Source organism: Trachypithecus francoisi, unplaced genomic scaffold, assembly GCF_009764315.1.
Source record: "Trachypithecus francoisi isolate TF-2019V2 unplaced genomic scaffold, Tfra_2.0 Lachesis_group12, whole genome shotgun sequence".
NCBI lineage: Eukaryota > Metazoa > Chordata > Mammalia > Primates > Cercopithecidae > Trachypithecus > Trachypithecus francoisi.
This window is the reverse complement of record NW_022681457.1, coordinates 3,239,665-3,258,262: the sequence shown is the minus strand read 5'-3', so window position 1 is coordinate 3,258,262 and position 18,598 is coordinate 3,239,665. Positions and strand designations below refer to the sequence as shown.

The window sequence follows — 18,598 nt, the reverse complement described above, 5'->3', positions numbered from 1 at the left end:
ACTGTTGAGTGTTGATTCACCGTTTATATATCTTCTCAGAGCACTGTCAATTCAAGTCCTTTGCCCATTTTTAAATCAGGGTTTTTTTGTTGTTGTTGTTTTACTGTTGAGTTTTAGGAGTCGGTATATTCTGATTATCAATCCCTTAAAACATGTGTGACTTGCAAATGTTTTTTCCTATTCTGTGACTTGCCTCTTTACTCTGTTGATAGTGGTTTGTTGTTGTTGTTGTTGTTTTGAGACGGAGTCTCGCTCTGTCTCCCAGGCTGGAGTGCAGTGTCCCCATGTCAGCTCACTGCAAGCTCCGCCTCCCACGTTTACGCCATTCTCCTGCCTCAGCCTCCCGAGTAGCTGGGACTACAGGCGCCCGCCACCTCGCCCGACTAATTTTTTGTATTTTCCATAGAGACGGGGTTTCACCGTGTTAGCCAGGATGGTCTCGATCTCCTGACCTCGTGATCCGCCCGCCTCGGCCTCCCAAAATGCTGGGATTACAGGCGTGAGCCACCGCGCCCGGCCTATAGCGGGTTTTTTATTATTATTATTATTATTATTTTAGATACAGGGTCTCGTTCTGTCACACAGGCTGCAGTGCAGTGGCATAATCATGACTCACTGCAGCTTCAGACTCCTGGCCTCAAGCGATCCTCCTGCCTGGCCTCCCAAAGTGCTGAGTGACAGGTGTCGCCTCCGTTCCCACCCGTCCCCTCACTCTGTCCTTAATTATCCCTCCCTCCCAGGCATCGTCTTTCCCAGCCCAGCGCCCCAGGTGAATGTCAGGAGCTGGATTCTCATGGTGTCCTTTGTATTGCAAATTGCACAGTGAGGTATGAATGTGGCCAGTGGATAACGTCCTCCAGCTCCTCCCGGCCTCTGTTTTGTCTATTCTGTTCCCACCTAATCTCTTCCTCTCTTCCTCCACCCTGCTTTCCGCTTCTCCTCTGAAATGCATTTTCTTTCTCCCTCTATGTGTGTGTGTGTGTGTGTGTGTGTTTCTCCACTCTCGCTCTCTCTCTTCTCTCCTCCATACTTTACGGAGGCTAAAACTTCGGGAGGCAGAGGTGGGTGGATCACCTGAGGTCGAGAATTCGAGACCAGCGTGGCCAACATGGCAAAACCCCGTCTCTATTAAAAAATACAAAAATTAGCCGGGCGTGGTGGCAGGCACCTGTCATCCCAGCTACTCGGTAGGCTGAGGCAGGAGAATCGCTTGAACCCGGGAGGCCGAGGTTGCAGTGAGCCGAGATTGCGCCATTACAGAGCAAGACTCCGCCTCAAAAAAAAAATCGTCCCGAAGTGACCCCGACAAAGCTGCGCCCCCTTGCGGTGTGATCCCCCCACCCCCGGCCCCCTCAGTTTACTTCCCTCCAGTGTTTTTTCATCTTTAACCTGAGAAGCACCAGGAAGGCTGAGATTGGATCCCAATTGCCTCAGGAAAGTTAATTAACCTCTCCTGATCCTTAAAACCAGGGAGGGGCCGTGCCCCTCCCTCAGGGAGCTGTACTGACGTTTCAATGAGTGAAGGGGCTTAACAATCAGTGCCTGGCACCTAGGAGGAGCTCCGTGAAGGGTTTAGCCGTGATTTTATCATCATTGTGTGCCCCAGGCACCAGTGCTTTTCCATGGAGGGGATAGGAGTGGAGGAGGAGGGGGCATCGTTTCGATAAAACTCCCCGAAGTCCCCTCCCCCACGAGTCATGCGTCTGAACCTAATCCTCGCTAATTCCCCTGCCATTCTGCTGAGGCTGGGCTGTTGCCGTAAGAGGATTGGAGCATTTACTAAATTAGTCCTGGTCAGGGGCAGAGGAAACAGCTGGGGGAAGGGAGGGTGTTTGGAGACAAGGAGGGACAGAGACATATGGGGGTGAGGGAAGAGACGGAGGGAGGGAAGGAGGGCAGAGAATCACTGACCGTTGAAACCTAGGGAGAGGAAAACAAGAGAGAAGAGAACACGAGTGGCGGTCAGGCGCAGTGGCTTGCCCCTGAAATCCCAGCGCTTTGAGAGGCCGAGGCGGGAGGATCGTTTAGAGCCCAAGAGTTCAAAGCCACACTGGGCAACATAGCAAGACCCCATCTCTACACATGCATAAATAAAAATTTGAGAACAGGAGTAAAATGAAGGACAGAAAATGGAAGGGACAGAGACCAGCAAGGAGGCCGGCAACCTGACGAGATGAATATCAAGACCGGGTCCACCCCCTCCTAAATTGGGACCTCGGGCAGGTCACCCAGACGCCCTCTGCCTCAGTTTCTGCATCTGTGAAATAGAGATCATAATAATAGTAGCATCTGATGGACCATTCTGAGGATTAAAAGAGTTAGAACTGACTTACGCCACTGCCTGCTCAGTAATTTTATTTTCTTGTCCTTCTGATTTACTAAGTTATAATTTATGTCCTATAAAATCCATTGTTTTTTTCTCCAACTTTTTTTTTTTTTTTTTTGAGACAAGAGTCTCAGTGTTGCCCAGGCTGGAGTGCAGTGGCACAATCTCGACTCACTGCAACCTCTGCCTCCCAGGTTCAAGCAATTCTCCCACCTCTGCCCTCCAAGTAGCTGGGATTACAGGCACTCATGACCACATCCAGCTAATTTTTATACTTTTAATAGAGACAGGGTTTCACCATGTTGTCCAGGCTGGTCTCAAACTCCTGACCTCAGGTGATCCAACCTCCTCAGCCTCCCAAAGTGCTGGGATTACAGGCGTGAGCCACCACGCCCAGCCTACCTGACTCCCTTTTCACTCTCTTATTGAAATACATTCATTTTCTAGGGTGTGATAAGTTTGGGCAATTATGTACAGTCCCAGCAACCATCACCATAATAAAGATAGAGAACATTTCTAGCACCCCCCGAAGATCCTCCTTTGTTCCTTTGCAGTAAATCTCTCCAGCTGCTCCTTAGGTCCTGACAAGCACTATCTGCTCTCTGCCCGGTAGAGTTTTATCTTTTCTAGAATCTCATAGGCATGGAATTGTATGATATTTCTTCTTTTTGTTAATTTTATTTTTATCTATTTATTTCAGTATTTGCTTCTTTGTTCCTGGTTTCATTTCTTTCTTTTTTTTTTTTTGTTGTGACAGTGTCTCACTCTGTTGCTCAGGCTGGAGTGCAGTGGCGTGATCTCAGCTCACTCCAGTCCCAACTTGAAGGACTCAAGCGATCCTCCCACCTTAGGACCCCAAGTAGCTGGATCTATAGGCACATGCCACTATACCCAGGAAATTTTTTTAATTTTTTTTAGTAGAGACAGGGTCTCACTATGTTGTCCAGGCTGGTCTGGAACTCCCGGGCTAAGGTGATCCTTCTCCCACCTTGGCCTTCCAAAGTGCTGGGGTCACAGGTATGAGCCACCGTGCCCAGCCTGGATTCAATTTTCCTTCTTTTTTTTAAGACGTGGGGTCTCACTCTGTCGCCCAGGCTGGTCTTGAACTCCTGAGCTCAAGCAATCCTCCCACCTCCGTCTTCCAAAGTGCTGGGGTTACAAGTGTGAGTCATTGTGCCCAGCCCTAGTTTCTTTCACTGGGATACCAACTACTGGGAGTTCATTCCTTTTCATAAATGAGGAATATCTTTTTTTTTTTTTTTTGAGACAGAGTCTCGCTCTGTCACCCAGGCTGGAGTGTAGTGGCGTAATCTCAGCTCATTGCAATATCTGCCTCCTGGGTTCAAGCGATTCTTATGTCTCAGCCTCCCAAGTAGATGGGATGACAGGCACATGCCACCACGCTTCGCTAATTTTTGTGTTTTTAGTAGAGACAGGGTTTCCCCATGCTGGCCAGGCTGGTCTCAAACTCCTGACCTCAAGCAATCCACCCACCTCCACCTCCCAAAGTGCTGGGATTACAGGCGTGAGCCACCGTGCCTGGCTCAGGGTATGGATCCTTTTGTATGGATGCATCAGGGCTTGTTTTTCCCTCCACCTGCTGATGGACGTCTGGATAGTTTTCAGCTTGGGACCATTATGACTAAAGCTGCCAGGAATAGCATAAGTACAAGTTCAGTAAAAATAATAATAATAAAGACCCAAGTGCCTGGTCAACATGGTGAAACCCCGTCTCTACTAAAAATACAAAAATTAGCTGGGCGTGGTGGCGTGCCTCTGTAATCCCAGCTACTCGGGAGGCTGAGGCAGGAAAATCATTTGAACCCGGGAAGCAGAGGTTGCAGTGAGCAGAGATCACACAACTGTACTCCAGCCTGGGTGACAGAGCAAGATTCTATCTCAAAATAATAATAATAGGTGAAGATAAATGTTTAGCATGATGATTTCAAGGTTCATCCATGTCGTGTTTATCAGTGCTTCTTCCTTTTCATGGCTGAGTAATATTCTCTTGATGGGTAGACCACATTTGTTTCTGTGGACAGACATTTGAATTGCCTCATCTTTTGGCTACTGTGAATTGTCCTGCTATAAATTTGAGCGTACAAGTTTTGCTTGAACACCTGCTTTCCGTTCTTTGAGGCATATACTTTGGAGTGGAATTGTTAGATCACTATATAGCTCCAGGACATTTTCGTCATCCCAAAAGGAAACCCAATATTCATTAAGCAGTCACTCCTCATTCAACCACACAGCACCCCTCACCCCAGCCCCTGGCAGCCACTACGTTTCTGTCTCTATGGATTTGCTTTTTTTTTTTTTTCGAAATAGACTCTCAAGACTGTTGCCCAGGCTGCCAGGCTGGAGTGCAGTGGTGCAATCTCAGCTCACTGCAACCTCTGCCTCTCAGGTTCAAGCAACTCTCATGCCTCAGCCTCCCGAGTAGCTGGGATTACAGGCGCGCACCACCATGCCTGGCTAATTTTTGTATTTTTAGCAGAGGCGGGGTTTCACCGTGTTGACCAGGGTGGTCCCAAACTCCTGACCTCAAGTGATCTGCCCACCTCAGCCTCCCAAAGTGCTGGGATTACAGGCGTGAGCCACCGCGCCTGGTCAGATTTGCCTATTCTGAATATTTCATACAATTAGGATAATAACAATATATGGTCTCTGTGTCTGGCTTCTTCTGTGAATGTACTTAATGCCACTGAATTAAGCACCTTAAAATGGGAAAGATGAATTAAGAATCATGCAATGGAAAAGATGGTACCTTTTATAGTATGTGTATTTTACCACAAAAATAAATAAATGCTTATTGAGCTCTTCTCCTGGACCCAGCTTCAGAACCAAGTAATTAATATAATAACGTCATTTCGTTCTCTTGAGGTGGGTCTTCTTAGATCCTCCATGCTACAGGTAGGGAAATTGAGGCTGGGAGAAAGGAATCACTCGAGGTCAGATGACCAGAAGAGGCTGAGCCAAGCTCGGACAGCAAGTATGACCCTCCATCCTGTGTATAACTCCCAGTCATCCCCCAACAAAAATCTTAACCTGGGATTCAGCAATTGAGAGGAATACAGGCAGAGAGAGATGATCTAGAAGCTGGGCGCGGTGGCTCACGCCTATAATCCCAGCACTTTCGGAGTCTGAGGTGGGTGGATCACTTGAGGTCAGGAGTTCAAGACCAGCCTGGCAAATATGGCGAAACTTCATCTCTACTAAAACATACAAAAATTAGCTGGGCGTGGTGGTGGATGCCTGTAGTCTCAGCTACTCAGGAAGCTGAGGCAGGAGAATCACTTGAGCCCAGTAGGAGGAGGAGGTTGCGGTGAACTGAGATCAAGCCACTGCACTCCAGCCTGGGTGACAGAGATCCCATCTCAAAAAAAAACAAAAAACAAAAAAACAACCTAGAGCTGGAAAAATAGGAACTCAGAGGTGGGCCAGGCATGGTGGTTCACACCTGTAATCGCAGCACTTTGAGAGACCGAGACAGGTGGATTGCTTGAGCCCAGGAGTTCGAGACCAGCCTGGCAGCATGGCGAAACCTTGTCTCTACTGAAAATACAAAAATTAGCCGGGCGTGGTGGTGGGCACCTATAGTTCCAGCTACTCAGGTGGCTGACGTGAGAGGATTACTTGAGCCCAGGAGGCAGAGGTTGCAGTGACTGAAGACCACACCACTGCACTTCAGCCTGGGTGACACAGTGAGACCCTTTCTAAAAAAAAAGAAAAAGAAAAAAACAGAGTCAGAAAAAAGTCAGACGCAAAGAAAAAGAGAAGGAGGGAAAGAAAGAAAAAGGTGCAAATCCATCGAAATGAAACGAGGACCTGGGAGTCTGAAAGACAAGAGGAAGAAAGGAAAGAGAGAGAGGAGAAGAGATGAGAGACAAAGGGTGAGATTGAGAAACTGAAAAGGATTGGCAGAAGACTGGATGCTGAGAGGGAAGGCTGGGCCGGAGGCTGGGCGTGTCTGTAAATGCTGGCCTTGATCTTCACATCCTGCCACTGAGGCAGGGATCATTCTCATCACTCCCCTGTTTTTTCAGGAGGGGCACTGGAAGGTCACAGATGGGTGGGGCTGGGGCTGGCCCTGGGAACCCCTGTTCCTCCTCCTCCTCCTTTTTATTTATTTATTTATTTATTTATTTATTATTTATTTATTTTTTCTCGGAGACAGGGTCTCTCGTTCCGTCACCCAGGCTGGAGTGCAGTGATGCAGTCATAGCTCCCTGCAGCCTCAAACTCCTGGGCTCAAGAAATCCTCTTATCTCAGCCTCCCGAGTAGCTGGGACCACAGGCACACATTACCACACTCGGGTAATTTTTTAAATTTTTTTTAGAGACAGAGGTCTCGCTATGTTGCCCGGGCTGGTCTCAAACTCCTAGCCTTAATCAATCCTGCCTCCTCAGCTTCTCAGAGCACTGGATTACAGGCGTGAGCCACTGCACCCAGTCCCTGATCCTTTGTAAACTGGCTTTAGAGAGACGTCGAGGAAAGGAGGGTGATGAGACAGGAAACACATGGATGGACCCACAGACAGAAGGAACAGAGCAGTTCCTGTTTCTACCTGCCCCTCCTGGAAAAAACACGGAAATTAAAGAATCACCCAGACTTTAAATGAGATCCAACATTTTAATCGGTTTCACTCTGTGAGTGGGCAGAGAAGGGGGACCCAGAGGCCAGTGTGTGGAGAAGAGGAGGACAGAGAAGGTGGCACCTTCTCAGGGAGGCTCCTGGCTTCTTCCTTCGGTCCCCACCTGCCTTGTCATTCTTCCTGGCTTTAGGACGTAGAACATTTGAAATCCCCCGTGCACAGCTTGAAGAACCAGCACTCAGGAGCCCAGCCCAGGAAAAGCAACTTGTAACCTCCTAGCCAGATTTGGCTCTCTGCCATCTCCGGCTCCTGGCAGAGTCTCAGAAGACCCCAGGATCAGGCTGTCTTGAAGTCTTACCCCGTCGGCCTGCGATGGGAGCCCCTCGGCCTCCACTACTTCTCACTCTTTCCTAGAACATTGTATCCATCCTTCAGTCCCTCCCCGACTCCCATCAAGTTTCTACGACTTGTTTGCACAAGACACAGCCTCCCTGGTGAATAAGGAGAAGATTCTTGTCCATGCCTGAGTCCCGGCCTCCAGTGCAGAGCTTCAGTGTCTCTGAAGAATGAAATTTATAGTGGATTCTGGTCCCAACGTTTGCACAGACCCAGGGCACAATATCATCTCATCCCTGCCCCTCCCGTGTGAATTTTGTCTAGCTCCCCCAGCCTCCCCAGTGACATATGTTGTCTTCCTCTGTTTATATTTTCATCCCACACTGGACTCTTGAGCCACTCCTGGGTTATTTTTGTTGTCGTTATGATTGAGACGGAGTTTCGCTCTTGTGACCCAGGCTGGAGCGCAGGGGTGCAATCTCTGCTCTCTTCAACCTCCGCCTCCCGGGTTCCAGCAATTCTCCTGCCTTAGCCTCCCGAGTAGCTGGGATTACAGGTGTGTGCCACCATGCCCAGCTAACTATTGTATTGTTAGTAGAGACAGGGTTTCACCATGTTGGCCAGGCTCGTCTCGAACTCCTGACCTCAGGTGATCCACCTGCCTCGGCCTCCCAAAAGTACTGGGATTACAGGTGTGAGCCACCGCACCCGGCCCACTCCTGGGCTTAATGTCCCAGAACCCAGCAAGACTCAGGCCTATGAGAGATGAACACATTTTATGTTGAATAAAAGCCTCTTTGTGGGCTGTAGAGATCAGGGTGTGTCCCTCAGGCATCTAGGCTGTATGCACCTCTTCTGGTCTGGTGCTGGAAACATCATCTGATACCTCTTGGCCTCTCTCCTCTCCGCCTCTCTTCACACCTCGCCTTTCTCCTGACCCTGGGGTGCTGCTGACAGTGTGCACCGGCTCGGAAGCATATATTGTGCCCTATCTTCTTCCCAACTCTTAGTTCAGCGACCTCAGGTTGCTAGCCTGAAGTCAGCTGTGGTGAGAGTATTTACACCAGGGAAACTGACAAACACTCCACAACCAAGCTTTTCCTCTTCCTTGGAGAGCCCATTGTTAGACCTCTGCCAGCACACCACTGCCTTCCTGCCCTACTTTTTTTTTTTACCCCTTGCCTTGTGAACTCCACCGATGAGCGGCTCTTGGATCCTGCCTCCCCACCCAAAAATGAAAGGAGAACTCAGACGGAGGAGGCAGGGAGCCAGCACCCAACTTCTCAGCATCAAACGACTTCAGTCCGTCTTCAGGTTCTCACGAGTGCTTGCCTGTGTCACCATGAGTAAAATTCTATTTCAAGAAATAATGGTGCCACCCCAGGAAAATGTCCTCAAGCCATGCTCTATTTTCCAATCCCACCATCGAAACTGAACACCAAAAAAAAAAAAAAAAAATCTAAAAAAGAAAATGTATTTTCGAAATGTAGGGGTGCCTCCTCCAAATCTATGTCCCCCTCTTCCTGTCTCTTGTTTATTTACAGATGGGAGGCTGTGCAGTTGCTTCTGGAAGAGCCACAACTAGAGGTGGTACGTCCCATGCAGCTACCCCAATTCCACCAGTGTCTCACCTTTAGAAAATCCTAAAACAAAAGAAAATAGGAGTAGAGATGCAGCAGGCAAGCTGCGTTTCATTTCCCTACCAAATACACACATTCCCAATATGCTAATGAGCAAATGAGTGATAAAATGTCTTTTTAAAGAAACTAAGAAGAAAAAGCACATATATGTATAGCTACATATATGAATATAGATCTTTGTCTCTCAAACAGCCCCCTAAACCTACCAGGTAAGCCTGACATTTGTGAAGTCTGTAAAATTCCCAGATGATTTATTTTTAATGTAACTGCATCATTGGCCTAAGGTTTCCCGATGGGGCTTCTTAAAGTCTGTCTTTGGAATTTCTAGAAAGGTCCTTAACCATATGCTAAAGAAGTGTCCACATGTAGTGCCAGGCACCGTGGCTCACGCCTGTAATCCCAGCACTTTGGGAGGCCGAGGTGGGCGGATCACTTGAGGTCAGGGGTTCGAGACCAGCCTGGCCAACATGCTGAAACCCCGTTTCTACTAACAATACAAAAAACTAGCTGGGTGCGGTGGAGCACACCTGTAATCCCAGCTACTTGGGAGGTTGAGGCAGGAGCATCGCCGGAACCCAAGAGGCGAAGGTTGCAGTGAGCTGAGGTCGCACCACTGCACTCCAGCCTGGGTGACAGAGCGAGACTCCGAGTCTCAAAGAAAAGTGTCCACGTGGAAAGTTAAGGAATCAAGCCCCTCCACCTGCTTGTTCAAGGGCTGGTGATTCTGACCTAAACATGACCCCAAATCAACTGCAAGTTTGGTTTGATTTCTTCTCGGAGCAAGTTCTCAGCACCACTTTCTGAAGCCTGGAGCTCGTGGTGTACTTCAGCGGTCACAATCGTGCCAGACGGTGTTGGGGTTGAGAGAATCACTAGGACCTATGAACTGTCCCGGGAGAGGGAGGCGCCTCTCCCTGTGGAGGAAAGGGGTGGGCTCTGTAAGCTGAACACGGAGCCACCGAGACCACGGCTGTCGGAAGGACAGCTGGTTCTGGTTGCTTTCTCAGGGATGCCGTCCCGGGATCTAAGCTGCAGGGAAGCAGATTCGGAAGAGAAAGGGTCCCGAGGCCCGACGGGGAGAGAGGGAGACTCCGTCCTCTACAAGATCTGAAACTTCCAGGCACTCTGATCCTTGTAGTCCAGAGGGTCCATGGGATTGTAGGTGAATTTCCAGGTGCCCGTGGGGTCCTTGAATTCCAAGCTATCCACGGGGCTGTAGGCGCCATAGCTCTGGCCTGATAGGGAGGTGGGGGACTGGGCCAGGGAAGGTCCCACAGAGGGGCCAGAGAGGGGGCTAAGAGCTGGGCCCCCTAACTGGGGCACCATGGGAGAAAGGTAGGGGTCTAGGCCGCTGAAATAGGAGCTCGGAGACCCATAGGCGGAGGGGGAAGAGCAGAAAGCGGAGGCCGGGGCATAGGTCATGGCATAGGGGGCCGACGTCAGAGACGGCCCGGAGGCCACCAGCCCAGCCCTCTGCGCCTCAGGCAAAGGGGACTCTGATGCTGGGCTCCAGATGGACACAGTGGCCACTGCCGTGGTTGGGGAGCCTGAGGGGCCGGGCAGAGGGGGACTGTAGGAATCTGAGATGCCCAAAGGGTCTGGACAAACATCCGTGGAGGGTCTTGGGGACGTGCCTGCCTTCCTCTTGGCAGGCCGGGCCTTGGCCTGGCCCCCTGGAGGCTGCTGCTGCTGTTTCTGCTGCTGCCGCTGCTGCCTGCATTTAGCCCTGCGGTTCTTGAACCAAACCTGGGGGTAAGAGGGGAGATGGGGGTGGGTAAGTGGGGAAGAGGCCCAGGGAGCCGCAGGGTACTCGGGGATGAGGACGCTTGTTGGTGAGAGGTGCTGGGGTCACATCTCTCTACTTTGCATCCAGCTGTGGGGCATCTATTCATCCATCCATCCATCTATCCATCCAATCATACCTGCATGTGTACATGAACACAAACATACGTCATACCTACAGGCTTTCATCCACCCATCTAATACAAACATGCACACGCACCATTATGCATACATACACCATACGCACATACATCATACACATATTCATCCACCCATCTAATACAAACATGCACACGCACCATTATGCATACATACACCATACGCACATACATCATATACATATTCATCCACCCATCTAATACAAACATGCACACGCACCATTATGCATACATACACCATATGCACATACATCATACACATATTCATCCACCCATCTAATACAAACATGCACACGCACCATTATGCATACATACACCATACGCACATACATCATACACATATTCATCCACCCATCTAATACAAACATGCACACGCACCATTATGCATACATACACCATACGCACATACATCATGCTTATATTTACCCATCTATATGATCATACATACATCATACACATATTCATCCACCCATCTAATACAAACATGCACACATACAATTATACATACATACACCATACACATGTATATCATGCCTACATTTACCCATCTATCTGATCACGCATGCATACATCACACACATATACATCATACATTCCCTGGTCCATCTGATCATACATACAAGTATACATACATACATCATACACACATACATCATACATGCATTAATGGAATATCTGATCATACATACATACATCATACACATATTCACCACCCATCTAATACAAACATGCACATGTACAGTTATACATACATACACCATATGCACATACATCATGCCTACATTTGCCCATCTACATGATCATACATACATCATACACATATTCATCCATCTAATACAAACACGCACATGTACAATTGTACATAAATACACCATATACAGATATGTCATGCCTACATTTACCCATCTATCTGATCATACATACATCATATACATATACATCATACATACATTCCTTGGTCCATCTGATCATACATGCAAGTGTACATACATTATACACACATATATCATACGTGCATTAATGGAGCCATCTGATCACACATATATCATACACATAGCCATCCATCTGATCCTACAGATATACAATTATACATACATACATTGTACACACATCATACACACATACATCATACATATATATACCTTAATCCATACATACAATCATACAAACACATATTTCATTTATCCATCTAGTTATATATACATGCATACACTCATATATACATAAATAAACCCATCCAGTCATCCAATCATGCACGCATGCATACATACATCATACCCTACAGGCATTCATCCATCCATCTAATACAAACATACACACATACAATTAGACAGGCATGCACCATACATGCATGCATCATGCATACATTTATCCATCTATCTGATCATACATACTTCATACACATATTCATCCATCTGATCATATGAACATACAAATATACAATTATAGGCACATATGTTGTACACACATAACATCATACGTAACTATGCACTAATCTATCTAATCATACATACATACAATCACACAAACACACATATTTCATTTATCCTTGCAATCATACACATGTGTGTATGCATATATACATAACATCATACCTGCAGCATACAAACATACATGCATACAATTATACATACATACACCATACACACATACATTATGTAGACATCCATCTGATCATACATACATACCTCACACATGTATATGTCATACAAACATTCACCAGTCCACCTGATCATACATACATCAGACATACACTTATCCATCTGATGATACATACAATTGTACACATACATCATACATAGATTCATCCATTCGTCTTATGCATATAATTATATGTACATACATCATACACACATACATCATACATTAATGGATCTATCTAATCATACATACATCATATGCACATTCATCCATCCATCTGATTATACAAGCATACAAATACACAATTACACACACATACATCATACATACATACATCGTACACATATACACATTAATTTTTTTTTTTTTTTTTTTTTTTTTTTGGAGACAGAGTCTCGCTCTGTCGCCCAAGCTGGAGTGCAGTGGCCGGATCTCAGCTCACTGCAAGCTCCGCCTCCCGGGTTCACGCCATTCTCCTGCCTCGGCCTCCTGAGTAGCTGGGACTACAGGCGCCCGCCACCTCGCCCGGCTAGTTTTTTGTACTTTTTAGTAGAGACGGGGTTTCACTGTGTTAGCCAGGATGGTCTCCATCTCCGGACCTCGTGATCCGCCCGCCTCGGCCTCCCAAAGTGCTGGGATTACAGGCTTGAGCCACCGCGCCCGGCCCTTATACACATTAATTTATCCAATCATACTTATATCCAGTCACACAAACAGACACATTTTATTTATCTGTCCAATCACATATACCTGCATACACTCATATATACATAAATACACCCATCCAGCCGGGCACAGTGGCTCACATCTATAATCCCAGCACTTTGGGAGGCCAAAGCAGGTGGATCATGAGGTCAAGAGTTCGACACCAGCCTGACCAACATGGTGAAATCCTGTCTCTATTAAAAATACAAAAATTAGCCCGGTATGGTGGTGCATGCCTGTAATTCCAGCTACACAGGAGGCTGAGGCAGGAGAATTGCTTGAAGCCAGGAGGCGGAGGTTGTAGTGAGCCGAGATCGTGCCACTCCAGCCTGGGCAACAGAGTGAGACTCTGTTTCAAATAAATACATAAATACACCCATCCATCCAATCATGCATGCGTGTATACATGCAATTGTACATGTGTACATACATCATGTATACATATATTATGTGTGCATACATTCATCATCTATCTAATCATACCTATGTGCGTTCATACAAACACACATATATAAATGTATCCGTCCATCATACACACAGACACTTATATATACACATACATACACTCATCCATGCTTCCAGTCATACATGCACACACACATATACAGTCACACATACATTCATCTCTGCATCCACCCATCCATCCATGCGTCTATTCAGTCAATGAATAAACATGCATTAACCATCTTCTGCTACTCTGAGGGTCCATCAGTGGAATTGACATTCTAGTTGGGAGAGACAGAGTCTAAATAAATGGACTCTGAGATACCATATGTAAACTGTATGAACGCATGATCATATGAACATACAAATATACAATTATAGGCACATACATTGTACACACATAACATCATACAAAGCTATGCACTAATCTATCTAATCATACACACATACAATCACACAAACACACATATTTCATTTATCCTTCCAATCATAGACGTGTGTAGGCACATATACGTAACATCGTACCTGCAGCATATAAACATATGTAACGGTATGGTATCTCAGAGGGCGATAGATACAAACATACGTAAACTCTATGGTATCTCAGAGGGCGATAGGTATAAACATACATAAACTCTATGGTATCTCAGAGGGCGATAGACACTGTGGAGGAAATGATTGAGCGGGATAGTGGGCAGCAGTAGAGTCAGGGTCTTGGGGAAATACTGCAATGTTAAATGCTGTGTTCAGCGTGGGTCTCATTGATTGATAAACAAAGACTCGAACAAGGGACCTGCTGTGTGGTTATCTGGAAAATAAGGATTCCAGATAGAGAAAACTTAGTGCAAAGGGCCGAGGCAGGAGGGTGTTTGGCAGGCAGGTCAGAGGCCGGCGCGGCTGGAGAGGAGCCGGGGGCGATGAGAGCCTTAAGAGGCGGTCAGTGGTATGGTGGGGAGAGGAATTATTGTCTCCTTGATAACTTTGGCTGTCACTCTGTGATCTCTCCCTCCTCCCATCACTCTGAGTTCCAGGGAGGGCCCCTGGAAGGTCACAGAAAGGGTCGGGAGGGGTCCAGGGACCCACCACCCCACCTGAACCCTGGACTCGGGCAGATTGATCTTCAGAGCCACCTCCTCGCGGGCATAGACGTCTGGGTACTGGGTCTTGGCAAACAGTGCCTCCAGCTCCTCCAGTTGGCTCCGGGTGAAGGTGGTCCGCTCCCGCCGCTGCTTCCTGGGGGCGCCTGGGGTGGGACGGGAAACAGGACCCTCAGGTCATCCACCATGGGCTGATGTGAGGCCCTGAGGCTGGGTGGGATGCCAAGAATTCCATTCCGGTTGCCATCTGCCTAAACTAAGGATGGAGTGCACATTCCCTGCTCTTCTGTGCCTTCCTCTGTGCCTGGCACTCTGTGGCTCCTGCCTGACCCCAAGGGGAATTGGCTTTAGCTCTACGAGGAGGTGTGTGAGCTGTTTCTCCCTCTTCTAAGCTTTCTCATGCACTAAAACATATTCAGTTGAAGCATGACATCACTGCCATTCAACCATTTCTAGCCTATAAAAGTAGCAAGTCTGGGCCGGGCGCGGTGGCTCATGCATGTAATCCCAGCACTTTGGGAGGCCGAGGCGGGCAGATCACAAAGTCAAGAGATCGAGAACCAGCCTGGCCAACATGGTGAACCCCTGTCTCTACTAAAAATACAAAAAATTAGCCAGGCGTGGTGGCTCCCAGCTACTTGGGAGGCTGAGGCAGCAGAATCGCTTGAACCCAGAAGGCAGAGGTTGCAGTGAGCTGAGATTACGCCACTGCACTTCAGCCTGGTGACAGAACGAGGTTCAGTGTCAGAAAAAAAAAAAAGAAAGTAGCAAGTCCACACTGCTCAACGTAATGCAAAAAACAAAAACAAAAACAAGAGCTAAAGAATAATGCTAATAATGCTACAAATAACTGAGTACTCACTTCTCTTTTTTTTTTTTTTTTTTTTTTTTTTTTGAGGCGGAGTCTCGCTCTGTCGCCCGGACTGGAGTGCAGTGGCCAGATCTCAGCTCACTGCAAGCTCCGCCTCCCGGGTTCACGCCATTCTCCTGCCTCAGCCTCCCAAGTAGCTGGGACTACAGGCGCCCGCCACCTCGCCCGGCTAGTTTTTTTGTATTTTTAGTAGAGACGGGGTTTCACCGTGTTAGCCAGGATGGTCTCGATCTCCTGACCTCGTGATCCGCCCATCTCGGCCTCCCAAAGTGCTGGGATTACAGGCTTGAGCCACCGCGCCCGGCCCTCACTTCTCTTAAAAACAGGCTTTATGAAAATTAGCTGGGCATGGTGGCGTGTGCCTGTAATCCCAGCTACTTGGGAGGCTGAGGCAGGAGAGTCACTGGAACCTGGGAGGCGGAAGTTGCAGTGAGCTAAGATTGCACCATTGCACTCCAGCCTGGGCAGGAGTGAAAGTCCGTCTAAACTCCATCTCAAAATAAATAAATAAATAAATAAATAAATAAGGCTTTGCAGGCCAGGTGCAGTGGCTCATGCCTGTAATCCCAGCACTTTGGGAGGCTGAGTCAGGTGGATTATTTGAGCCCAGGAGTTTGAGATCAGCCTGGGCAACATAGGGAGACTCAATCTCTACAAAAAAAATAATAATAATTTTTTTTCTATTTTTTGTATAATCCAGATCCTGCACAATCTACAAAAACTTTAAAAAGTTAGCCAGACATGGTGGCATGCACTTGTAATCCTAGCTATTTGGGAGGCCGAGGCAAGAGGATCGCTTGATCCCAGGAGTTCAAGGCTGCAGTGAGCCATGATTGCACCATTGCACTTCAGAATGGACAACAAGAGTGAGTCCCTATCTCAAAAATGAAATAAAACAAACAAACAAATAAACAAAGCTTTGCTGCCTAGGCACAATGGCTCACACCTGCAGTCCCAGCTACTCAGGAGGCTAAAGTGGGAGGATCGCTTGAACCCAGGAGTTTGAGGCTGCAGTGAGCCGTGACCGTCACCACTGCATTCCAGCCTGGGCGACAGAGTGCGAGATCCTATCTCTGAAAAATAAATAAATAATAAAGTTGTTTTTTTTTTTTTTTTTTTGAGACGGAGTCTTGCTCTGTCCCCTGGGCTGGAGTGCAGTTGCCGGATCTCAGCGCACTGCAAGCTCCGCCTCCCGGGTTTACGCCATTCTCCTGCCTCAGCCTCCCGAGTAGCTGGGACTACAGGCACCCACCACCTCACCCGGCTAGTTTTTTGTATTTTTAGTAGAGACGGGGTTTCACCATGTTAGCCAGGATGGTCTCGATCTCCTGACCTCGTGATCCGCCCGTCTCGGCCTCCCAAAGTGCTGGGATTACAGGCTTGAGCCACCGTGCCCGGCCTAATAATAAAGTTTTGCTAACAGATGAAAATTCCTCTTGATTCCTCTTCCAAATTACATTCCCTCTTCCCCACCCCAAAAGGAACCTCTGTCCTGAATTTCTAGGACTGCACATGTTTCTCTAAGTGACATGCATTTCAGATGAATGCAGAGGGCTGGTATATGGCCCTGAAGTCGCCCCTGTGACTGCTTTTTTCCTGGGGGCAGAGGGACCCCAGAGGTGCTCTAAGAGGTGAGGCCAGCCCGGGGTGCCAAGAGAAACGACTGTACTCACTTGGGTAGGGCACAGCCTGGTGCATCAGATCCACACTGGGGCCACTTAGGGCCAAGGCGTTGACAGAATAGTGAGGCCCCGGGTTCATATACGCCATCATGATCTTCGGGGACGCTGAGGCCCAAGTCAGGGGGCCTGCAAGAGAAGAGGAGGAATGCTCACTCACTTACCAGTTACTCACCATGGGGTGACAAGCAGGCTGAGATTCAAATCCTGCCTCGGTCTTCTCTTAGGTATGTGACCTTGGCCATTTATCTCACCTCCGTACCTCTGTGTCCTCACGTGTAAAATGGCCTCTGCTTAAGGTTCTCAGAGCTTTCTTGAGACTCTGCAAAGCAGAGAGCTGAAGTGATCACGCGCCTCATAAGTGCGAGCTCTTATTCCTACTCTACCCTCTAAAACAATCTCATCCTGGCTGGGCACAATGTCTCACATCTGTAGTCCCAGCACTTTGGGAGGCCAAGGCGGGAGGATCACTTGAGCTCAGGAGTTTGAGACCAGCCTGGGCAATATAGCAAGACCCTGTCTCCAAAAAAAAAAAAGTGTTTTTAAAAAAGTTAACTAGGTGTGGTGATGCATGCCTGTAATCCCAGCTACCCAGGAGGCTGAGGTGGGAGGATCACTTGAGCCCAGGAGTTTAGGGCTGCAGTGAGCTGTGTTCAGGTCACTGTACTCCATCCAGCCTGGGTGACACAGCAAGACTCTAAGAAAAAAAAAAAACAAAACAAATCTGATCCCGTAACACTTCCTCATCCAAGATCCCTTCTTTCTGTGACCATGGGCAAACACTCTCAGCCTCACTGATAACCAAGGACTGCAGGTTGACCAACCATCCCTGTTTGCCCAGAATGGAGGAGAGGTGGGTGTATGTTGGAACATAGGACTTTCAGGCTAGAACCAGAATGGTCCCAGCCAAACTGGATTGGCTGGTCACCCTAAGGGAGAGTGGCATTAAAAGGACAGTAAAACCCAGGCAAGGTGGCTCATGCCTGTAATCCCAGCACTTTGGGAGGCTGAGATGGGCGGATCACCTGAGGTCGGGTGTTCAAGACCAGCCTGGCCAATATGGTGAAACCTGATCTGTATTAAAAATGCAAAAATTAGCCAGGCATGGTGGCCCACGCCTGTAATCCCAGCTACTCGAGAGACTGAGGCAGGAGAATCGCTGGAACCCGGGAGGCAGAGGTTGCAGTGGGCTGAGATGGCACCACCGCACTCCAGCCTGGGCAACAGAGCAAGACTCTGCCTCAAAACAAAACAAAACAAAACAAAACAGCAACAACAACAACAAAAAACTACAGTAAGGGCCAAGAAAGGCAGCTCACACCTG

At 47.9% G+C, this 18,598-nt stretch overlaps 1 protein-coding gene across 2 annotated transcripts in view; it reads right to left on the bottom strand.

Annotated features, from left to right (window-relative positions):
* Nucleotides 1-17,368, bottom strand: part of CRX (cone-rod homeobox) — a 29,314-nt gene extending 11,946 nt beyond the window's left edge. The window contains exons 1-3 of one of the 2 annotated variants that reach the window (XM_033229276.1): nucleotides 17,269-17,368; nucleotides 14,719-14,870; nucleotides 9,996-10,643 (exon numbers count right to left, since the gene is read on the bottom strand). In XM_033229276.1, the coding sequence (XP_033085167.1) occupies nucleotides 9,996-10,643; nucleotides 14,719-14,870; nucleotides 17,269-17,368 (900 nt within the window). Of the gene's footprint in view, nucleotides 1-9,995; nucleotides 10,644-14,718; nucleotides 14,871-17,268 lie in introns of those variants that run through there. The other variant, XM_033229275.1, reaches the window with a different exon arrangement.
* Nucleotides 17,369-18,598: the final 1,230 nt, after the last annotated feature.